This window comes from Miniopterus natalensis, chromosome 7, assembly GCF_054644295.1.
Source record: "Miniopterus natalensis isolate mMinNat1 chromosome 7, mMinNat1.hap1, whole genome shotgun sequence".
Classification (NCBI taxonomy): Eukaryota; Metazoa; Chordata; class Mammalia; order Chiroptera; family Miniopteridae; genus Miniopterus; species Miniopterus natalensis.
Genome location: NC_142087.1, coordinates 25,328,819 through 25,349,834, shown reverse-complemented (window position 1 = coordinate 25,349,834; position 21,016 = coordinate 25,328,819). Strand labels below are relative to the sequence as shown.

The 21,016-nt window shown below is 43.1% G+C and overlaps 1 protein-coding gene across 2 annotated transcripts in view; it reads left to right on the top strand.

The window, feature by feature from the left end:
- KIF16B (kinesin family member 16B) overlaps window positions 1–21,016 on the top strand; it is a 197,053-nt gene that overhangs the window by 85,094 nt on the left and 90,943 nt on the right. For both annotated transcript variants that reach the window (XM_087818884.1, XM_087818883.1), the window contains exons 13-15: window positions 13,341–13,460; window positions 14,338–14,389; window positions 16,231–16,368. In XM_087818884.1, the coding sequence (XP_087675010.1) occupies window positions 13,341–13,460; window positions 14,338–14,389; window positions 16,231–16,368 (310 nt within the window). The remainder of the gene's footprint in view (window positions 1–13,340; window positions 13,461–14,337; window positions 14,390–16,230; window positions 16,369–21,016) is intronic.

Genomic DNA, 21,016 nt, shown 5'->3' with positions numbered 1-21,016 from the left:
GTCTCTCCCCCTCTCTCCCTCCCTTCCACTCTCTCTAAAAATCAATGGGAAAAATATTCTCCCTTGAGGATTAACCAAATAAATAAATAAATTTCTAAGTACTTGCATTTAATTTCTGTACTTACTGTGGAATGGTAGCAAAGAGTTTACAGACCATACTCTCTGAATTACTGCTCCGGACTTGCATTTCTCCGAGAAACACCCCAAGATTCTGTGAAAAAGGATCTGACACACCTCCGCCCACTAAAAGTGCTGACATGGGCAAAACCATGACATTCCCTTAAGGCCCTTATTTTCAGAAAATATCCGTCAAAACTGCTCCTTGGCTGTGACATCTGAGAGCACTTGGGATTCTACGCTACTTGTGACTTTTGTTTGTTGCTCAAATTGCTCACTTAAAAGTATATTTAAGTTCGTTCTTGCCCCTGGTTGGAATGGCCTCAGATATAAGGAAGAAAATACACCCACACATGAATACTTATAAATGTATGTAGATATATATGAATGAATGAATATATGTGCGTATATATGCATTCTTGTTTTCTCTTCTTTTTTTTTTTCAGAAAAACCCTAATAAATGCACATATGATAGCTGGAAAGAGAGGAGGGTTTTGGCCACATTTACCTTTGGTATAGAACTTAGCTTATTTAGAACCCAAGCCCTGAGAAGGTTTGGCACTGTTCTGATGTGTAAGTGAGAATCAGTCATGAATGGCTGTCCTTTCCCTCAGCCAGGACGGAAGGGTTCACTGTAAGTGCAGTAAGATTCTGAGAACCACTTAAGTGCTTATGAATAGAGGTCAGGTTAAATAAATTAGGGTGTATATATATACAAGGGACTTTTATATAACTGTATAAAACATGAAGGCAACAGACAAGACGTAAACGAATGAACATGAAATGTATACGTCAATAAAATTTTACTTACAGACATTGAAATTTGAATTACATATCGTTTTCACATGTCATGAAATATGGTTCTTCTTTTGATTTTTTTTAAAAAGCTGTCTAAAAATATAAAAATCGGTCTTAGCACCCAGGGCATACAAAAACAGGCAGCCAGCGATTTGGCGTTTGGCTGGAGCTGGCCGACCCTGCCACAGGCATGTGCCTGGGGTCGAGCGCTGGGTCACCCGATGCTATTTGACTAAAGAAGATGCTGCCAGCTTTCCAAAGTGACTGTACCCAGTTTACAACATGTAAATGGTTTTTTTAATGAACGGAGGATGTGGATTTTAGTGCTTGGATTTTGTGATGGTTTACTTGTGACTCCCCACTGGTTGCGATCGTCAGAAGTTCGATGTTTAGATAACTGACTGGCACTGCACTCATTAGCAAAATTAATTAAAATGTGTGATTGGAAAGTGTTGCATGTGCACCTTTTATTTTGTTTATCCTTTGCTATTAATGGACCAGATCAGGAAACAGTTTATTTTTTTATTTTGAATTTTATGTTTCCTTGAACAGTTCTGTAACCTTAGCCACACATGCTCTACTTGTAAAAAGCTTTCAAGTGTAATTTCTCTTTTTAAAATGGATTATGTTTCCTATTTTAATAAACTATTGGGGCCATGTGCGGTCAGCGTTTGAAATTATATTTGGGCTTTTGAAAGCTCTCCTCTTGTATAATCTCAGTGAATGGGCCCTATTGATTTACTGTTCAATTTATCTTGCTAAAGGTATATTAATAATGTTTCAAAGAGTAATGTATCACTTACAGGAATGCTTGTGTAAAATATCGTTGACCATAACAGTATTTATACAACCAAGGCGTACATTTATATTCCTGCTAAATTAATTGGGGGAGGAGGAGCTGCTCTTTGGTGTTCTTCTGAAGCGCTGTGATGTAAATGACAGGGACTCTCTAAGGGTCCTGTTTGAGTGGCAGATGGTGGGAAAGTATTAACCGCTTGTGCTCCTAGAGGGCAGCTACTTAGTCATGCATGGAGAAGCCGGGTCGCGTCCCCCGTGTTGGGCTTTTATACCTTCCCCCAGGGGTGGGCAGAAGCTCACGTCTGCATTGCTGTGTGCCCCTGACGAGCCATCGCCCCTTGTGGTGTAAGCAGCCGTCGGAACACTTTGGTTCATAAGACTCATTTGGTTGTGGCGATTGGGGTTGATATTTAGTTTAACAGAAGAAAGGGGGTTTACGCTCTGACCTCTCCATGAAAAGCAGATTTTATTACTAACTGGGAGCAGCGCTGAGCCCACTCGCAGGGGGAGAGGCACCTTCCAGAAGGAAACCGAGGCCAGACGTTTGCTCCTTCCTTTTCCTGTTCCTCCCGCTCTTCTCCCTTTTTTCCTAAATTCCCTTCTGGTCACGATGCTGGCTCAGGTGGCTGAGAAACAAATGAACTCTCTGCACCAAGCCCAGGAATTAGCCTCTACCCTTCTTTCCCCTATAAGAGAAGACCTCCTTCTAATCTACTGTACTCTTTTGAATAACTGTCATATACCAGGACCTTGAAACTTCTGGGTTAAACAGAAATGCTAGTTGTGAATTTCAGGTTTTTTGTTTGAATTTTTTTTCTTTTTGGTAATTCTTATTATACTAATGGAGGGTAGCAAGATATGGCTGTTAGTAGTAGTAGCCACTATCTGTAATATTGATAAGTAGATATAGATAAATTTATCTAAAAATTAACAGATTGATACATAACTATATCTATAGATATGCTTAAATAATACAGATGTATCTTTCCGTGTAACATAGATGTAGATCCAGATATAGAGGTGATATACAGATAGATAGAGCTAATATATAAGAGAGGGTCTGAGCTATTTACTGAAACATCACCAGCATAGGAGCTAGCACCTGGCAAGTAGCAAATGCTCATTAACTATTAGTTGAATGAGTTGCAAAAGAAGCTGAGTGGAGGGTGTGGAGGTCAGTTTGATAAACAGCAGCACTTACTCCTTCAAGCATCCTCAGAATGCACCCAGCAGAACAGAGGTGTCAGTCCTTTGGAGTTTACGGAAAATTATGGAATGTGAGAAACCTGGGAGCTTAAAAACATACCGAAGCCAGGGCCCTGCCCCTGAGATGCTCATTTAAGGGCCTGGTGCAGGGCTCAGGCGTGGTATTTTTAAAAAATGCCTTGGGTGATCCACTGGTCTAGCAGAAGAAACAAGCTGTGTACGGATGTAAAGATACTAGTCTGTTTTTGATGGATGCAAGTGATTAGGCCGGATAACTGTGCTCAGTGCAGAAGGATCCACTGTGGACCCAAGTAGGCTCCAAGTGTTTCCTGGGGGGGGAGGAGGGGAGACTTGTGGGTAAGATTCAGGTAGAGGAAGGAACTGGATGGCTGTCCCAAGTGGACGTGGTCACTTGAGCAAAGCCTGGGAGGTGGACATAGGCGTGACATCTCTGTAAGAAACAGGAGTAGGTCAGCTTCACAGACCAAAGTTTAAGGTCAATGTCAGATTGAAGCTTTCTAGGTTACAGCGTGCCTCTTACGGTAATCCTTTTGCTTAGCTTCCCTACCTTATGTTAGCTTGTAATATATAGAAATGTCCTTGTACGACCTTCTCATGAACTCTTGAGTATTTTGGGCTTTCATTTAGGTCAGATATACCAAGCTACTTGTGATCACAAGACCCTGCTCTACTTAAAGAGTCTAGTTAAATATTAATGTGAGGAAATTTGCTCTTGCATATTTTCACAAGTAATTTCTTTAATGGGTATTATGCATTTTGCATAATTTAAACTCAGACATCTGGGTGATTTGCTCACCGGGCAGAGAGGACTGTTTCATCAGAAAGATCCACGTGGCATCTTCTCCGAATGCCTGCCAATGGTTAGCTTGTGCGACATTTAGAGAATCACATTTCTGCAGTGGGAAGTGTAGTGGAAATTGAACTGCTCCATGAGTTTCTGTTCATTAATAGGAAAATATTCTATTTACTGCTTAGGGGCCAATATGCCAGGAAATTGAGGTTTCTTAGTACTATGGAGGAGGTGGCCAGGTTCGTTTCTTACTCCTGCCCTGGTGAGTCTGGGACTGTTCATCATCTGTTCTAATTGTGTTTCTTTTGACCACAGGTACTGAAATGTAGATTCTTTCAAAGTCATGGGAAAATGCAAAGGCTTCTGTATCCCTGCTTCAGGTGTTATCATGTAATAGGTTCCAATCTGACGTCAACTTTATGACACTAGGGACAGATACTTAGGATACGTAAATTATTTGTGGTGATAGTGTTTTAGGATCCAGTGTTCACATTTAAAGAAGATTGCCTTATAAACCTGACTTATTCTGGTCTTTTTAATTAGTCATTTGAGCTTTAAGAGCTGTTTTTGCCTAGCAAGGAGAGTGAAAACAGGCCGGGGGGCCAGAGGTATTGGTGCTGTTCATTAGTTTGGCTCTCGATGACTCCAACCTGATCTCTCTTTCCCTGGTCTTGACTTGTTGTCCTGGACCCACAAAGATTTAGGGGGAGAATTTCTCAAGCAGGGAGAGCAGCATGTGCAAAGGCCCTGCAACAGGAATGAGGAGGCCACTGGCTGGCGCATTGCAAGTCAAGTGGAGAGTGGAGGGAGATAGGATTGGAGAGGTAGGTGGGGGCAGATTGAGATGTGGGGCCATTTCAATCTAAGTGCATGGGAAAGCATTGTAGAGTTCTATGCATGACTTTAAAAAAAATTTTGAAAGACAGAGAGCAAGGGAGAGAGGGAGAGAGAGAGATAGAAACATAGAAACATCAATTCGTTCCACTTATTGATGCATTCATTGGTTAATTCCTGTATGTGCCCTGACCAGGGATCGAACCAACAACCTTGGCATATTGGGACAACACTCTAACCAACTGAGCCCCCTGGCCGGGGCCTATGCATGACTTCTTAAGGTTTTGAAAAGATGCCTCTGGCTGTCATATGGAGAAGAGGGTGTAGGGTAGTAAGCGAGGGAGCAGGAAGACCAACTGGGGCATGTCAGACTCCAGGCAGGAGACGTTGTTAGCCGGCCAGGTGAGCAGCAGTGGAGACGGGAAGCTGTGGCTGATTCAGACTCTCCTTCAGGAAGAGCTGATGGACCACTGATGGTGTAGTTACGGGTTTGAGGCAAAGAGAGGGATCAACGGCGGCTTCTAGGTTTACCCATTTGATTATGTTTTTTCCTGTGGATTGCTGAATCTGTCCTCCCACCCGATCCTTCTTCCCGGGGCTTCATTCTGATGGTGCTCCCTCGCCTCCCTAGGTGTGTGGTATCTGGCAGACCTTTTCAGTTTAGGTAGATTTCCGGGCTTTAATTTTCACAGACTGTTCTTTCCCTGTTCTCCGTGTGTGTTTTAATCTGATTCCGATTCCAAGAGCATAATTAATAGAGCTTTCACCTGAAGGGTCCCATGTTACCGATCAGCTTTGCAGGGACACGGAACGTGCCATTAGCCAGAAAATATGGTTTTCCTTCACTTCATCATTCTCTCTGGGAACGCAGCAAAAATCAGGTTATTTTCTTATTCTCGGAGGGACAGAGGGAAGTGCTTGTCCCTGTTCATCGTAGCTCGCTCGGGCCGCCTGGGCAGAGGGTGGAGGAGATGGGACACGTGGCGGAGGCGGTTGACCGGTGTGGCCTCACTGCCTTCCCGGTCACCGCGGCAGCTGTTTCCTCTCTCTGTTGGACGGACAGGCCTCTTTCTTTGTGCAAAGAGATGCACAGAAGACAGTGCTTCACTTTGGGGTGAATGCCAGCTTGTGGTATATTTCCAGGATTTCAGGGCTCATTGATTTGTGTCGAAAATGACTGCTTATCGTTTGTATATTGCAAAGGAAACGTGTAAATTACTTGACAATTCTTGCTAGTCAAACTGGCGAGTAGTAACTCAGCAATACCCGTTTGCTGAGCTGTCTACAAAGTATAGCTAGGAAAGTCAGGATTTTTTTCCCCCTAGCAATAAAAATCTTTTGGATATTTATCAGTTTTTTTCAATTCTTGCAAACTCTCCAGTTTTCGTATTTCGTGTTAAGAAGCGTATGTAAAACAGTTGAGAAGACTGCCTCTGCTTAGGGTGCACCAGCCTACAGTAATTGTCGCCTGGGGGCTAGTGTTTCTCAAGCTGCTCCCTCCTTCCTCATCTTGAACCTCACTTTCCTGTCTCCAGTCATCCTGCCGGATTCATGCTCTGAAGTGCCAGCCATTTCCCGTGTTCAGAATTCCTGGTTTCTGACTCAAATAGTGACCCACATGCCTGGCTTTTCAGATCATTCCCCCAGGTTTATCAGCTAAGCTGGGCGTCCAGCAGTTCCTCGTGCACAGACCCATGTTTTCTACTCTTCCATGTTTTCAGGAAATCCCCCAAGTGTGTCTTCTTTCCCTCTTGTAACTTGCTGAAGTCCTGTTCCTGACTTTGATGTTAAATAGGCAGTTGGAGATGACATCACGGATTTCAAAGACACGAGGAGATAAAAAGCTAAGCAAACATCCCACCGTGCCGCAGAAGTGCCCCTGTGAAATCCCTCCTAGGAGGCAGGTGCCGAGGACGAGAAGAGGAGAGCCAGTGGGGTGGCCTCGGCTTTGCCTTGAAGCTGAATGAGCGAGTCCCTGACAGCCCCTTCAGTCCCCTCAGCTCCGAGAGGAGCAAGCTGACTTTCCTGTCCTTGCTGAGGAGTCAGAGCTGGCAGGTGCGGGAGCGGGGATGGCGTGGGAAGCAGAGCCGAGTCTCTGGAAGAGGAGGCCCGGTGAAACCGTGACGGTGAGAGCAGCCTTCCCTGAGGAATGGGATCTCTTCTCAAGCAGAGGGAAGGCGCCAGCAGAAGATATTTAACCACCTTTGTCAAGCCAGGGCAGAGCCTAGGAACTGTCTTTCTAGGCCACCAGCGAGATCTCCGGGCCTGTCCCATTCCACCTGGCTAGAGAAGATGGGGAGACTGCAGGCACTCAGCCTTTGAGCCGGGAGGGTGGTAGCTGTGGCGGGGCGGGAGTCCAGGGCCTGCCCATCCTGTGTTCGAGCATGCAGGCTTTCCGGCCAGACACGCCTAAGCATACATGAGGTGAGTGAGAAGAGCAGGGCAGTCATATAAACGTAGCCTTGCAGTGGATGGACAAATGGATAGATGGACAGACAGACAAACAGAATGCAAGAAAAGGAGTGACGCATGCCAAAGACAAAAGGTCCAGATCTAGGTGAAAACATGCCTCAAGGCATAGAAGGGAATTGCTTACAATTGCCTCGTTCTGTGGAACAAGTTAATGAGAAACAGGAATTCAATAAAAAAGAGATGAGAAAAGAGAGGTTGCGATAGACTCTGAGGTCTAAGGCAGCACCCGTTGCAGGACTAATAAATAAAATGAGAACTATCAAGGAAAACAATAGATGCCATTGAAATCAAATTACTGCACGTTAAAGGCTTGATAACCTCACTGCACACAAATGAAATAAATGATCAAGATATTAAAGCAATCAGGAGCTGAAAGAGAAAGAAGACCAAGACAGTGTATACAAGGATCATTGGTGTCCCCAAGGAAGAGCGTCCACAAATAAAACAGAAAATGAAATACAAAAACGAGAATTTGCATGCAATGAAAATCAAACACGGGAACCGAGCCTGCAGATCAGAAGAGTGAATTGTGTTCCAGGAAAATTTAGAGTAGAGAGTGTTTAATACCGGGATCAACCTAGTTAAACTGTTGGGTTTCAAGGGTAAAGGAAACGTTTTTTCAAAGATACAGGCCAAAAGCCAAGTTACCTGCCGTGGACTAAAAGTCAGACTAGCTTCGTGTTTCCTGGAGCAGCGTTTGGTTGCTGAAGACAGCGGAGCCCTGCCTTGGTCCCAGAGAAAGGAAAGGTGCCCAGCCTGCGGCCCGGTGACGCAGGCATGTGGTCTCAAACATGGACCAGCTCCAGCAGTGTTGCTTACAGCCAAAACGCGTGTGAAAATACATGTATGCAGTGCCGTCAGCCTCTGAATATGTTTTGTACTGCCTCACGTAGAAGGATATTTTAGGAAGTATCTCTTGTAGTGAGAAACATTTCGTTGAAATTCAACAAGTATTTGCCTAATATTAAATTCAGATAACATCACATGCATCTAAAATAATAATAATAAAAAAAGCAGCTTTGCTAGAGGATGCTTTTATGAGCCTTCCTGCCTGCCTCCTCGCACCCGTACTGGGCATGTGCTCCAAGCCCCGAACGTGGCATTTTCCTCCTGTTCTGTTGAGTGTTGTAGTCAGGTTGGCAGAAATTAAGTGCCCTTTACAAAAGCCCACTAGTTAGTGAAACACATAATTAATTCTCCACAAAGAGATTCTGATATTTAATTCTTCGCTACTCCCCCAGCCGCCCCCCCCAAAGTCCACTTATAATCATGTACTCCCTGCAGTGCCAAATAATCAGCAATTATTGAGTGACTGCTGCGTACCCAGTGCAACTGTATTCACCTAACACAGTGTGAGCAAACACAGTTTCTAGAGCTCTGACTTTACGTGCCACAGACACATTCCCAGAGTTTTCCCAGCATTTCACAAGCGAGATCTAGCTCTCAGGTAAGCTTCTTGAGGGGGAAAAAATCATTTTTTGTTGTTGAGAAATTTTTGTATTGGTTTTCACTTGTCCCTTTTCAGGAAAGCTGTTGAGTTTTGTCAGACACAGTGCTAGATACAAAGGATGTGGCCGTGACTAAGAGGTCGAATCCCTGCTGGCTGTGGATCTTATAAATGAGTATAGCGGTTGCAGGGGATGCTCACGGGGAGCCAGCCCACCTGTGGCCTGCTTTCTTCCCTCCCATCCGGGCCGCCCTGCCTGCAGCTCACCTGCACCACTGGAGTCTGCCAGAAGGGATGCTGCAGTTGTCCCGGCACAGCGCACATGTTTTAAATTCAGTGGTTGAAGGGAAACATATTGAACATATTGTTTGCAAATGTAATGAACATACTGTTTAAAATAAGCTGATTCTATGTTTTGACACTTTTAGTCAGGCCACAGTTTCCTTTTAATGCAAATATTGGTTGCCAAAAGATTTGTTTCAATACAAAATATGTGCAGCTATACATATTTTATCACTTTTGTTATTTGGGACACAGTGTGCTTGGGGTTGGGGGAAGGATCACCAGCTCTGCTATTTAAATATTCCATCTTATCAAAGAGGTGTTTCATAAATTATGCATAACAGTAGATGCCACTCAATAAATATTTCATATGTGATAGGTATTTTTGTCTGAAATCACTTTTTCACTTGAGCAATGATTTAAACCCTTGTTTTTAGTTTTATGAGGTGACACTTTTATAATATGTAGTGGATGCAGCTTGAATGTCATAGAGCTTTGGGGCAGCGTTCATCATAAATTCATCCGCCCCCACCAGTCCTGGAAAACTTTGTCTTAATTCAGGCTTTACCCATTCTGCGTACGGAAAGTGTGTGTGAGTGCGTGCCTGAGCATGCATGCTGGGAATTGGTGGGGGCAAGTAATGCTTTTGATCTAATGGCTCCAAAGTTATCAATTCAAATGATTTTCAGAGTCTCTGAGACTTATTTCAAGGAAGGAAAAAAATTGTTTTTCAGTAGTTAAAAAAAATTAAACTGGGATGTAGTCCAAAACAATTTCTCTAGTTTGAGTGGGAGCTATTAGAGTTTAAAATATTGCCCTGGGAGGGGGGAGGTTATTGTCCACTTTTTTGCAGAAAGTACATGTGTCTCTGGACTTAGGAGAACACTCCCTCCCCTTTTCTCATGAACCTGGAGACCTGGGACAGTTCATTGCCAGGAGGCTACCTGCTTACCAGGTGTGCAGTACAGTCACAGTGCTGGGCTACCAGACCTTCCAGTGAGGACATTGTTTTATGAAATGGAACTATATGAGTAAATTCTCCATTGTAATATGTATATTTTTAAAAACCACATACTTTTTAACTTCTACTTGAATTCCATGGGCAGGAGGGAAAGCATGAATTCTATAGTACTCCAGAGGGAAGAGCAGGGTCAGCTTATTTAGAGTGCTCATTTCAGCCAAGAATTGCAAGGGCCTTAGTGTAGCAAATCAAGATGACTGAAGCTCCAACCTCGAAGCCTGAGGCCTGAGCCCAGGATGGGAACCTGGCTGATACGAGTAATTGAAGAACACTGACATGCTTCATTTCCTTTTCTTGAATCTAGGTTATGCACTGGCCATTTTCTTTGCATCTGTTTAATGGTTGTTAAATTAAATTGCTTTCTTTTAAGTGGTAGCGCTTTTTTTTAACCATCTCTTTTTACCACTTCATTTTCTTGCCTTCTTGCGTGACTCCAGCTCTGCACCTTTGAGACCCAAATGCCTGCAGACGTGAAGGCCTGAGGGACTTCCGTTTTCACTGGCCTTCCCCAGAACCTCTTAAGAGCTCATCTGCAAGGTTGTGAAGCTCTGAATCCTTCACCTAGAGAATGGCAGATTTTATACATTGTTTTAATATTTAAATGACATAAAATGCATTTAGCCACTATGTTTTAGGCATTGCTGGTGTTGGAGTTTCAGAGCTGTGCCTTGGTCACTGTTGTCTTATTGTTGAGATGGGGTGGCGAAGGGGTTCACTAGGAGAATACAGCTTGGAACTTGCTCCCCTGTTGCTCCTATTAGTCCTATAATCACAGAGCACAATGTCATGCTGTTGGATGTGACTCAGCATGAACTCAGCACAGCCCACCCTCAGGGCTGGAATTTTCGCCTTCAATCTTCTGGAATTTGTCTGTTTTCCCTCAGACTTGCCAAAAGCCTGATTTTAGAGGTTTTTTGTGTGTATTTTTTGTTTGTTTGTTTTTATCTTGGCTCAGATGGGTCTAGTGGGACATTAAGACACAGGCCTGCGAGTGAGTCTCTTCCCTGAGGGGCTGCCATTGACCCTCCTTCCTGCATTTCTCTGAACTCACTCTAGTTTGAGTGGGAGCTATTGGAACTTAAATATTAGTTCATTTGACAAATATTAATTGAGGAGTTACTGTGAGCCAGGAATGAAATTAGGTACTGGTTGACAGTGTTTCTATAATATACTTGTATATATGTTATATAATGATAATTGCTAAGGAGAGAAACAAATGAGGATAAGGTGATTACTATCTTGTATGGAGTGATGGGGGAAGGTGGCTTTTGAGCAGAGACCTGAGGAAGTGAGGGCCATTATATATTTATATAGGGAATTCTCAGCTGGGGCTGTTTTTTTTATCCAGGGGACATTTGCCAGTGTCTGGAGACATTTTTGGTTTTCACAACCTTGGCTGAGGGAGAGTGTGTTATTGGTATCTAGTGGCTGGGGATGCTGCTAAACGTCCTATAATACACAAAATATCTCCCCATAATGAAGAATCATCTGGTTGAAAATGTTAATAGTGCTGAGGTAGGAGAAGCGAAGGACTAGGTGATACAAGAGACAGAAGGAAAAGGAAATGCAATGACTAAGCCCTGAGGTGAGGTAAGGCGGCAAGTTTGAGGACAGCAAGGAGTTGTAGGTTCCTAGAGAGGCGTGAGGAAGGGGGAGAGTGGCAGAAGACTAGAGTCAGCAAGGCATGTGATCATGTAGTGCTTTGTAGAATGATACAAAGACTTTGACTGTTATCTCAGAGAAACTGGAGGCCACATAAATGATCTGAGCAGAGGCGTGTCCTGCCCTAATATCCCTCTGGCTGTTGAGTAGACTATGAAACAGCTGGGGCTTGAGTGGTAGTATCCTTGATCATTGCAGTGATACAGGTAGAAGATGCTAATGATTGGGTCCCGGGAGGAGTGTGGAACAGGTGGCTTGATGTTATCAGATTGTAACTGAAATGCAGATTCTGCTGCCTGCTGTATGGAAAACCAAACTTGTAAGACAGGTGTGATAAAAGGAAAGAGGTTTATTCAAGTACCGGCATCTCGAGAAGATGGGGGACTTTCCCCAGTCCTCAAAAACCCATCTTAAAATCTCAGTGCAGGCAGAGGTGTTTTTTATAAGGAGGTAGAGGGAAAGCAGAACTAAAAGATCAGGGGAGGGGCTGTGGACGTGCAGGCAGTGTCCTTGCTGGTCCTGATATGGATTTTCATGGTCAGCATCCTTGAGTTGGCCATGTGGCCTTTTTTTTTTTAATCAGTGAACATCAGTGTCTGGGTGGTCAGCGTTAGCCAGAGTCTTGAAGATCAGGCTCTCCTTAGGTTCACGCAGGAACTGAAACTGCTGGATTGTGAAGAATACTCAAAAAAACTTTTAACATGTAAACTCTAGTCTTGAGAGAAAAATCAGGTTAGAGTAACAAGCTCAGTTTAACTTTACTAAGATTAATGTGGGTAGCTTTATATAAGTATAGTGTATCCATTCCCTGTTAACACGATTGGGGGCATATTTTGATGCCAGAGTCAACACTAGCTATGTAGGGTTAAGAGAAAGAAAAGAACAAAGTAGAGCCATAGTTTTGGATCCAAGTAATTGTAAGGAAGGTTGACATTCACTGAGAAGGGATCATGTACAGGATTGGGTTGATTTTTCAATGCATTAAGTCTGAGCTGCCTATTTGGCATCCTCACAGGTATATTGAGGTAGGCAGATGTGTGTGTGTGTGTGTGTGTGTGTGTGTGTGTGTGTATGAGAGGTCTGCCTAGGGATTTAGATTTGAGAGTCATCAGCATATAGATTGCAGGTAAAGTCGAGACAGGAGGGGATCATCAAGAGATGACTGTAGATACTAGACTTCCAAGGATGAAAGACCCCATGGAATGGGTTCAGGAGAGAGCAGGAGGGGAGAAATTGGAGAACCACAAGTGTAGGGATCTTTTTGGAGGTGATTTTCTCTAAAGGGGCAGAGAGAAATTGGTGACAGCTAGAGGGAGATACAGGGCCAAGGGAAGTGGTGGTGGTAGTGGCTGTTGGTGGGAGATTCATAGCAGATTTGTGTGTAGGTGGGAGGGATCCCTAGATAGGAGATGATGATGCAGGAGACAGAGATGTGTGTAGTGCAGGGGTAACTAGTGCACAGGAAAGGCTTCATCTTAGGAACATGCACAGTTTTTCCATAGTAACTGCAGAGAAGAGCCAGCAGATCAGGAGACATCTAAGTATTAAGTGAAATAAAGGTTTTGAAGAGGGAGAAAGATTCCTTTGTAGTCAGGTGGTTATAGAACCTTCCCTAAGGAAGGCAAGGTTTCAGCTTTGTTTCAAAGAGGCTGTATAAATCAGGTAATACGTTTAATTCATTTTAATTGATCTTTTATGTTTCAGATTCACTTTGCCTACCATATGCCAGGAATTCAACATGAAATTTAAGGTCCATTTTTCTTGCAGTGTTTTTGATGAGAAAGAAAACATTTTAACACTCTGAGGAACACCTGGAAAAAACCCCACACACCTAATAAGATGTTCTCTTTCCTCAAAGTAACCTTTTCCTTTTCTTTCACTCCTGATTTCAGGAACAAACTCTAGCCCTTAGGAAAGAAGGGATTGGAGTTGTTTTGGATTCTGAACTGCCTCATTTGATTGGCATTGATGACGACCTTCTGAGTACTGGAATAATCTTGTATCACTTGAAGGTAAAAACTGCCTGAGTGGAACATTCTAATTTTGCTTTCACTTTTCCCTTTAGAGACTAGCAAGGTTTGTTATAATACACTGTGTCCACAAACACAGCTATTGCATTAAACAATATTCAACAAATCCTTGAGCCCTTTGGGGGATTTTCCACAGTTCATTGGGGTTCTGTGGTATTAGAAGTTCTCATTTTTATGGAGTCCTAAAAGTAAATGAAGATCCATTTACTTTGCCTTCTAATCTGTAGACTCAGTAAAGGGGGTTAAGGAACAAAAAGGCAGATAGACTAGGGAAGAAAAGTCACAAGTACTTGAAACCGGGATTGGCTGTACGTACAGTTTCCTGGGCCCTTGTGTTAATTTTAAAGTTGTGTCTCCTGGTCCTGAACAGGCTATTCAAGTCAAGAGAGCAGAATTTCTACCTCAGCATCAGTGGCTGCCTCTGTAACCTTGACTTTTAGTATCCTCTCTCTGATCCAGGGCTTAAAATGAAAATGGAATCGCATTGTGCTTTGTGGGCTCCCATCAACGTTTACACATAAACAAAACCCTCTCCACTGGAGGGGAAACTCTCCTGTAAGAATTAGGAGCATCATTGAGATTACTGTCGTGGGCAGATTATGATACATGCCGAAGTAGGAGCCTACCCGTTGTTGGACAGTAAGCCCCAGCCAGCTGTCATTTTCCAGATAACATTCACTATCGTTTCAGAGCCTCAGTGAACTCTAATCACACATGTGGTCTTCCCAGGACATTTCTGTGGCCTTCCCTGGGACGTTGCTCATCAGGTCATCAGGCTGCTTGGGCTTAAATGAAAAATGGAGACACAGATGGCTTCTCATGTCCTTACTAATTAATTTTACTTGTCTTTTCTTCCCAGGAAGGTCAGACATATGTTGGTAGAGAAGATGCTTCAACAGAACAAGATATTGGTAAGAATCTTTATCAGTTTTCTCTTCCCAGTGAGTTTTCTTTTTTAATTCTCACCCAAGGATGTTTATAAAAATTGATTTGAGAGAGAGAGGAAGGGAGAGAGAGAGAAACATCGATGTGAGAGCAACATCAATTGGTTTCCTTCTGTATGAGCCCCGACGGGGTTGCACCGCCAACCTTTGGTGTGTAGGGTGCTGCTACAGCTCACTGAGCCACGCAGCCAGGACCCCAATGATTTTAAAAATCATTTAACGGAGACCTTTCATTTGAATGGCAGACAGGAAGTAATTGTAAAAAAGGAAACTTTTAAAAATACAGCATTTAATCCGTATGTGTATTTCTATAATGTGGAACTCAAACTAATGAAACGATTAATTTAGTGAATAAAGTGAAACTCTGAATCCTTTCCCCTCACACTACATGCATTCTACACTTTGTCACATCTTTTAAGAGTGCAGTTATTTAATCACTCTGCTCTTGTCACAGTGGGACAACAGTTGATGGAAATACGTCAACAGACACAGGGAAAGGCGATAGGACCAGTTAATGGGGAGAATACAGACCTGTACCTGCACTAAGGTGCTAATGGAAAGTAGGGTGCACACACACAGCATGCACACCTGGAGGCACGGCTCCCTGGGTTTCCGAAAGTCTGCACGAGGCGCACAGATAGCTCAGTAATTCTCCCCGAGCAGGGTAAGGACTTGCCAGGCTTTGCAGGCGTAACTTAGGGAACTCATGGCGGCGGTGGTGGGGTGTGTATGTGTGTGTGGCAAGGTGGGGGTTGGCAGGGGAAGAATTATACCTTTTCAGCTATTTTTAGAATTGCTGGCGATGGATTTGCTTTCCCGCCAGTGTCAGCTATTACTCAAGCCAGGCCTAGCATATTCCTATGTGTATTTATTGTGTGCCTGTGAAACTGGGAGAGCTGAAAACCAGTTCCCAGAAGTCCTTAGGATCAACTGCTGTTGAGTAGAACTGGGCCTTGGGCCCCTTCTTCTAATTGTTAAATCATGTGTCTGACCTTTGAGGCTGCTGTAAGTGACTGTGAGAGGTAAGACCATGTTTCCTGTGAGCAGAGAAGTGTAGTTGTGCAGTTCTGTGGAGAAGCGGGGAGCCATTTGGTCTGTACTCCTGAGAAGCTGCCCAAGATTTGGGCCTAGAATCATGCAGGTTTATTCGATAGGCGTTCACATGCATGCCTGGCCGTTCACTAGACGAGAATAGCTCAGGATGGCCATGTGTGATTAGGGAAACCTTAGCAGCCACGTGCTCTGAGAGGTCTGTGAGGTCAAGTTCTCTGAGAATTGGCACAGGCCATGGCCCTGTGCACCCAGGTACAGCTTCTGGAGACGTTCTGGGGCCTCCCAAGGTCCATGCCATGGCAAGTTCACCTTTGATTTCTGCTCCTGGAACACAGGGTCTGTGACTGTGGAGGTCACAATAAGTTCTTGACCCTTGGAGCCCCTTTATCTCCATTTTACTGTGAACTTTGGTTGATTGATGAAGGAAATTTATTCAGCATCAGAGTGACTCAAAGGTGTTCAGTTAAGACAAGTTACTCAATAATTTTTTTTCTGAAGATGAGGTAAACATCCCAGAACTTATTTCCTTATACAGGTGATACTCAGACCCTTTAAGGTAACATTCAAGGGATACCTTCAGTTCTATCAGTTCATGCCAGGAACTCCTGGAATTCAGTTTCCTCACTAAACGTGAATGTTCACTTCACAATGTTTACATGGAAAAGGAAAGGTATTCATTGTGGAAAAATAAAGTTTTGGGATCATTGCACTAGATACCAAAGAAAAAACTTTCTTTCTCTGTTTTTCCAACTTAGTTCTTCATGGCCTCGACTTGGAGAGTGAGCACTGCATCTTTGAAAATGCCGGGGGGACAGTTACTCTGATACCCCTGAGTGGCTCTCAGTGCTCTGTGAATGGCGTTCAGATCATGGAGGCCACACACCTGAATCAAGGTACCTGGGTTTGGTTTTTAGAGTTTTTTGCATATATTGTTGCTAGAAAACAAGTTGGCTCCATAATGGGGGAACATGTGTGTCTTAGAATTATTTACTGATGATAAGAGTATCGAAAGTGAAGACTGCTTCCTTATGCTGTTTATTCTTTCATTGTGCCGAAGGACTTCTTTATAATATCCATTGTCTTGAATTAAACAGGAATCTGTATGTAGTTCTCTTAGAAATTATTTCTGTGGTGGAAATATGACTTTAACAGATTTTTAAAAATTTTCAGCCGAGGATATTTTTCCCACTGGTTTTAGAGAGAGTGGAATGGGGAGAGAGAGAGAGAGAGAGAGAGAGAGAGAGAGATCAATTGGTTGCCTCCTGCTTGTGCCCTGACAGCCTGCAACGGAGGAGGTACGTGCCCTTGCCGGAATTGAACCCGAGACCCTTCCGTCTAACCACTGAGCCAAACTGGCTCGGGCAGATTTTTTTTTTTAAGTTAAAAAAATACCCTTCAAGTGTAAAATCTTAACACAATGGCTTCCTCTAATAATTTTATTACCTTATTTATATTTTTAAATGAAAAGTTATCTTAGCATAAAGGATATGGTATCATATCTTTTTTTTTCTTTTGGAATAATTTCAAGTATTACAGAAAAGTTGCGAGAATAGTACCAAGAAAGAACTTTTTAATTTCAGAAGCATTTGAAAGTAAGTTGCTGACATGCTACCCCACTACCCCTGAATACTTCAGTGTGTATCTCCTTTAAACAGTGGCGTCTTCTAGGTAACTACGGTGCAGCCATCCAAAGGAAACCGACGCTGATACATTCCTACCTTCTGATTCTCAGCCTGCCTTTGCCATCTGTCCCAACAATGTCCCTATGGGTCCAGTGTTTAGTCCTGCACCCTGGGTTGCATTTGGTTGCTATGTCTCTCTAGTCTCTTTCTTTCTGGAAGATACCCCTTGTATTTCCTTGACTTTTATGACTGACAGTTTTGAAAACTGCACGTCAGGTATGCTATAGAATGTTCCTCCACAGGGTGTAAGACTGATCTGATGCTTCCTCATGAGTAGACTGCCAGAGAAACGATGCTGTATTTTTCTCACCTCCCATTACACGGTGTCTGTTGCCATCTTAATGATGCTCGTGGTGATCGTTTGATTAAAGTAGAGATTGCTAGGCTTCTTCACTGTGACGTTACTTTCTTGTTTTGCATTTTTGATATGAAACTGAAAAGAGCAAATGAAACAAACAAAAAATTCATAGACACAAACAGCAGTATGTTGGCTACCATGTGGCTGTTTGGTAAGATGTTATGTACGTTTCCATCACTCACAAGTGCCAGCTGATGGCCTGATGGCCGCTTTGATGCTGACACCACTACCCTTGGTTCCCAGTGCCTGTCGGGGTGCCAGCCTTCTGTCCTGTGTGAATTCATTAGTACTCACATGAAATTTTCTTACTTGCCACAAATACCATGGCAAATCTTAATCTTCCTGATATCCCTGGCCAAATCCAATGATAGAGAAAAATTACATAATTTCTCTATAATTTATAGAGAAAAATTGGTATAATTCAGTTATCGTAAACAATAAAGTCAGTGTCACAAGAGTTCAAGGCCCTAGAACATATTTAATGTTTTCTTAAGTACTGGCATATATTAGTGGAAATTAGACTTTGTCTTTATCAGGTCCCCAAAATACTGCCATCATCATAACTTATGGTGATACAGCTATTTTAAAGACATTTTTAAATAAGAAAGAAAGTTATCACACACAAGTAAGTTTCTTTTTGTTTGACTTAGGAAATGAAATAAGAACTTCACACATCCTACCTCACCCCAGCCTCTTACTCAGTAGCATTCCACCGAGCATACTTTAGCAGTGTGTTATATCTTGTCTCTGTAAATGGGGGGTTGAGGAATCTAAAGAAATTAAATTTCGAATGTGGTGCCCTGAAGCATAATTTCAAAGGGCCCCCATTTTTTGGCTTCTAAGCTCATGTTACATTGAACCGTGCACTTTTGAGAATACAGTTGTCTTTTATGTTTGTATTAATTGTTACCCAGAATGAAATATTCATACATCACCACCTCAGAAATATTCATATGATATTTAATAGGGAAAAAAGTGAGGAATTCGTGTAGTAGCAGAATTGGAAAACCTCACATAAAATTTGAAAAAGTAATGAATAGTGATACTGAGGATTATTTTCACTAACCTCTTTGAAAGTCACTAGAAATGCTTGCATGTTTAATATTTTCCAGTGTACCTGAAATATTAAAATAGGAAATCTCAGGTGAAACCAGCCTTCACTGGTTTTATTCAGAGATTTAAATGAAGCCTTTTTGTTGTTGTTAACAAGTGTCTTTGTCTACCCTTTTACAACGTCATTTCCCCTTTTAAGACCATCTGGAATGTGTCCATCTTCAGGTATTTATCAGGCCCTGAAGTCATCTCCAAGAAGGCATCGCATATTTCAAAAAGGTTTAAACATACTCTAGCGCTTACAAATTAAGGGCATCACACAAAGTCCATCTGCTGTGCTTAATGACATTGACCTCAGATCAAGGAGTAGTCAGTTTATAGTCATAGAGAACTTAAGATCTGGAAGGAGCCTTGTCCAGTTTGATGACTAAATGAAGAGGCTGAATTCTGGAGAGGCTAAGCAGTGACTCGACCTTGGCCACACCAAGATTTCCGGGCAATACACATGCTCTGGGTGTCACCCAGAGGCCTCACACCGTCAATCATTCTCATTCATTCACTTCTTTATTTTCCTTCAGGTCTCATATTGCTTTTAAAGATATACTCATGAGCCTCCTTTGGGATCCCATGGGATCCATGACCCCAATCCAGCCGCTGCCAGCTCCATCTTTCTCTTTATACACACACTCCTTGAACGAGTTGCCTGTCTGCACTCAGATCCTTAGGACTCCTCAACCCCTTTAGTGTGGCTTCTGACCGCTGTGCAGATGCTCTCACAGAGGCGACTCGTGACCTCACTCGGGACCCCCATGCCACCATACCCCGTGGCGGGTTTCAGTCTTTTCACCTTGCCTGATCCCTCTGAAGTGTCCTTCATCCTTGACCGCTCCCTCTCTTGGCTTCTGAGGCTTCCTCTCTCCCTCTCTGATGGCCCCGACTCTGTTTCCTTTGCAGGTCCCCCTCCTCTAGTTGGCCATTAAAAGCCAGTGTTCTTCAGGGGGCCCAACCTGTTCCATCTCTCTCTTCTCTCCTCAGGTGACTTCCCACACCTGCGGCTTCATTTATTAGAGATGACTCTCAACTATAGAGTGATATACACACTCTTACATGCACACATGTATGTACACACATATATGATACCTGTATATGTATGTATACCTATAAACACAGATGTTAGGTAGATATGAATACATATGTGTGTGTTATATACCTTTATAAGTAGGTAGTAAGTAGGTAAGTAGGTTGGTAGGTAGACAGATAGATAGGTACCCTAGGCTTTTCTTCTGGACCTTCAGACCCATATTTCTTGCTGCCAAAGGCATCTCACATTCATTATGTCTAAAACCAGACTTATGATTTCTCCTCTAACCCAATCTTAGTGCTTTTCTAGCGTTCTCAGTCTGTATGAGCAACTCAGCACCCAAGCACTTACTGCAGGCCAATCCCCCGGAGCCAGCCTCCTTACCCCCCGGTGCCTGTATCTAGCCCATCATTGCGTCCTGTCAATCTTAATTCCTAAATATCCTCGGATTTGTTTATTTCCTTTCTTCCCTACCCCACCTACCCAGTTTTGAGCCACCGTTGTCTTTGACCTGGACCATTGCAGCAGCCTCCTGTCTTCTTTATCTACATCTACTGGTGCCCTCTGATTCATTCCTCAAACAGTGGAAAGAATGGCCTTTCGGAAACTCATATCTAATTGCGTAACGCTGCTGCAAAGACCTCCAGTGTCTTCTGTTGCACCCGTGTGACGTACAAGGTGCTTTACTGTATCCTGGAAGATCCTCGGTCATCTGCTCCCTCTCTCTCAAGCCTTTTCTTGCGCAGTGCTCCCTCTTGTTCCCTCTGCCATAGACATGCAACTGTCTTCTAATCAGTCATCGTCTTTACTTGCCAAAGAGCCTTTACATAGGGTTCTCCTCCACCCTATCGCCCCCCCTTTGAACACTGGGCAGAGTAGCTCTCCTTCAGCTGTAGCTTTGCGTTTATTTGTGGAATTATTGATTATTTACTTCTCTCGCCTACTTGTTTATAATGAAGGGCAAAGCATATGTCTGACCTGTTCAACTCTGTGTCCCCAGTGCTTATCACAGTGACTAGCATATGGTGTTTATTATTTGTTGAATGAACGAATGAACAGCAGCGTCATGTAAAAATGAAGCACGTTTTTAAAGTCAGTAGGTTTGTTGAGTGAAGGAACGCATAGAGGAAATAGAGGGAAACCAGCCTTAGCAGAGCCTCTTTTGTGCCCCAGGTAGTTTACATGCATTATTGAGATGGAAACAAGGAATGGCCATGGGTAGTTTTGCTTTCTTTTATAACTCCTTAAAGGGATTTTTACATGTATTTCATGCAAACACAAGGGTGGCAAGATTATTTTCAGTGATTTAATGTGATATGAAATAGGTTTCTGAAATACTGTTCATTTTTTCCATTAATGTATTTTAG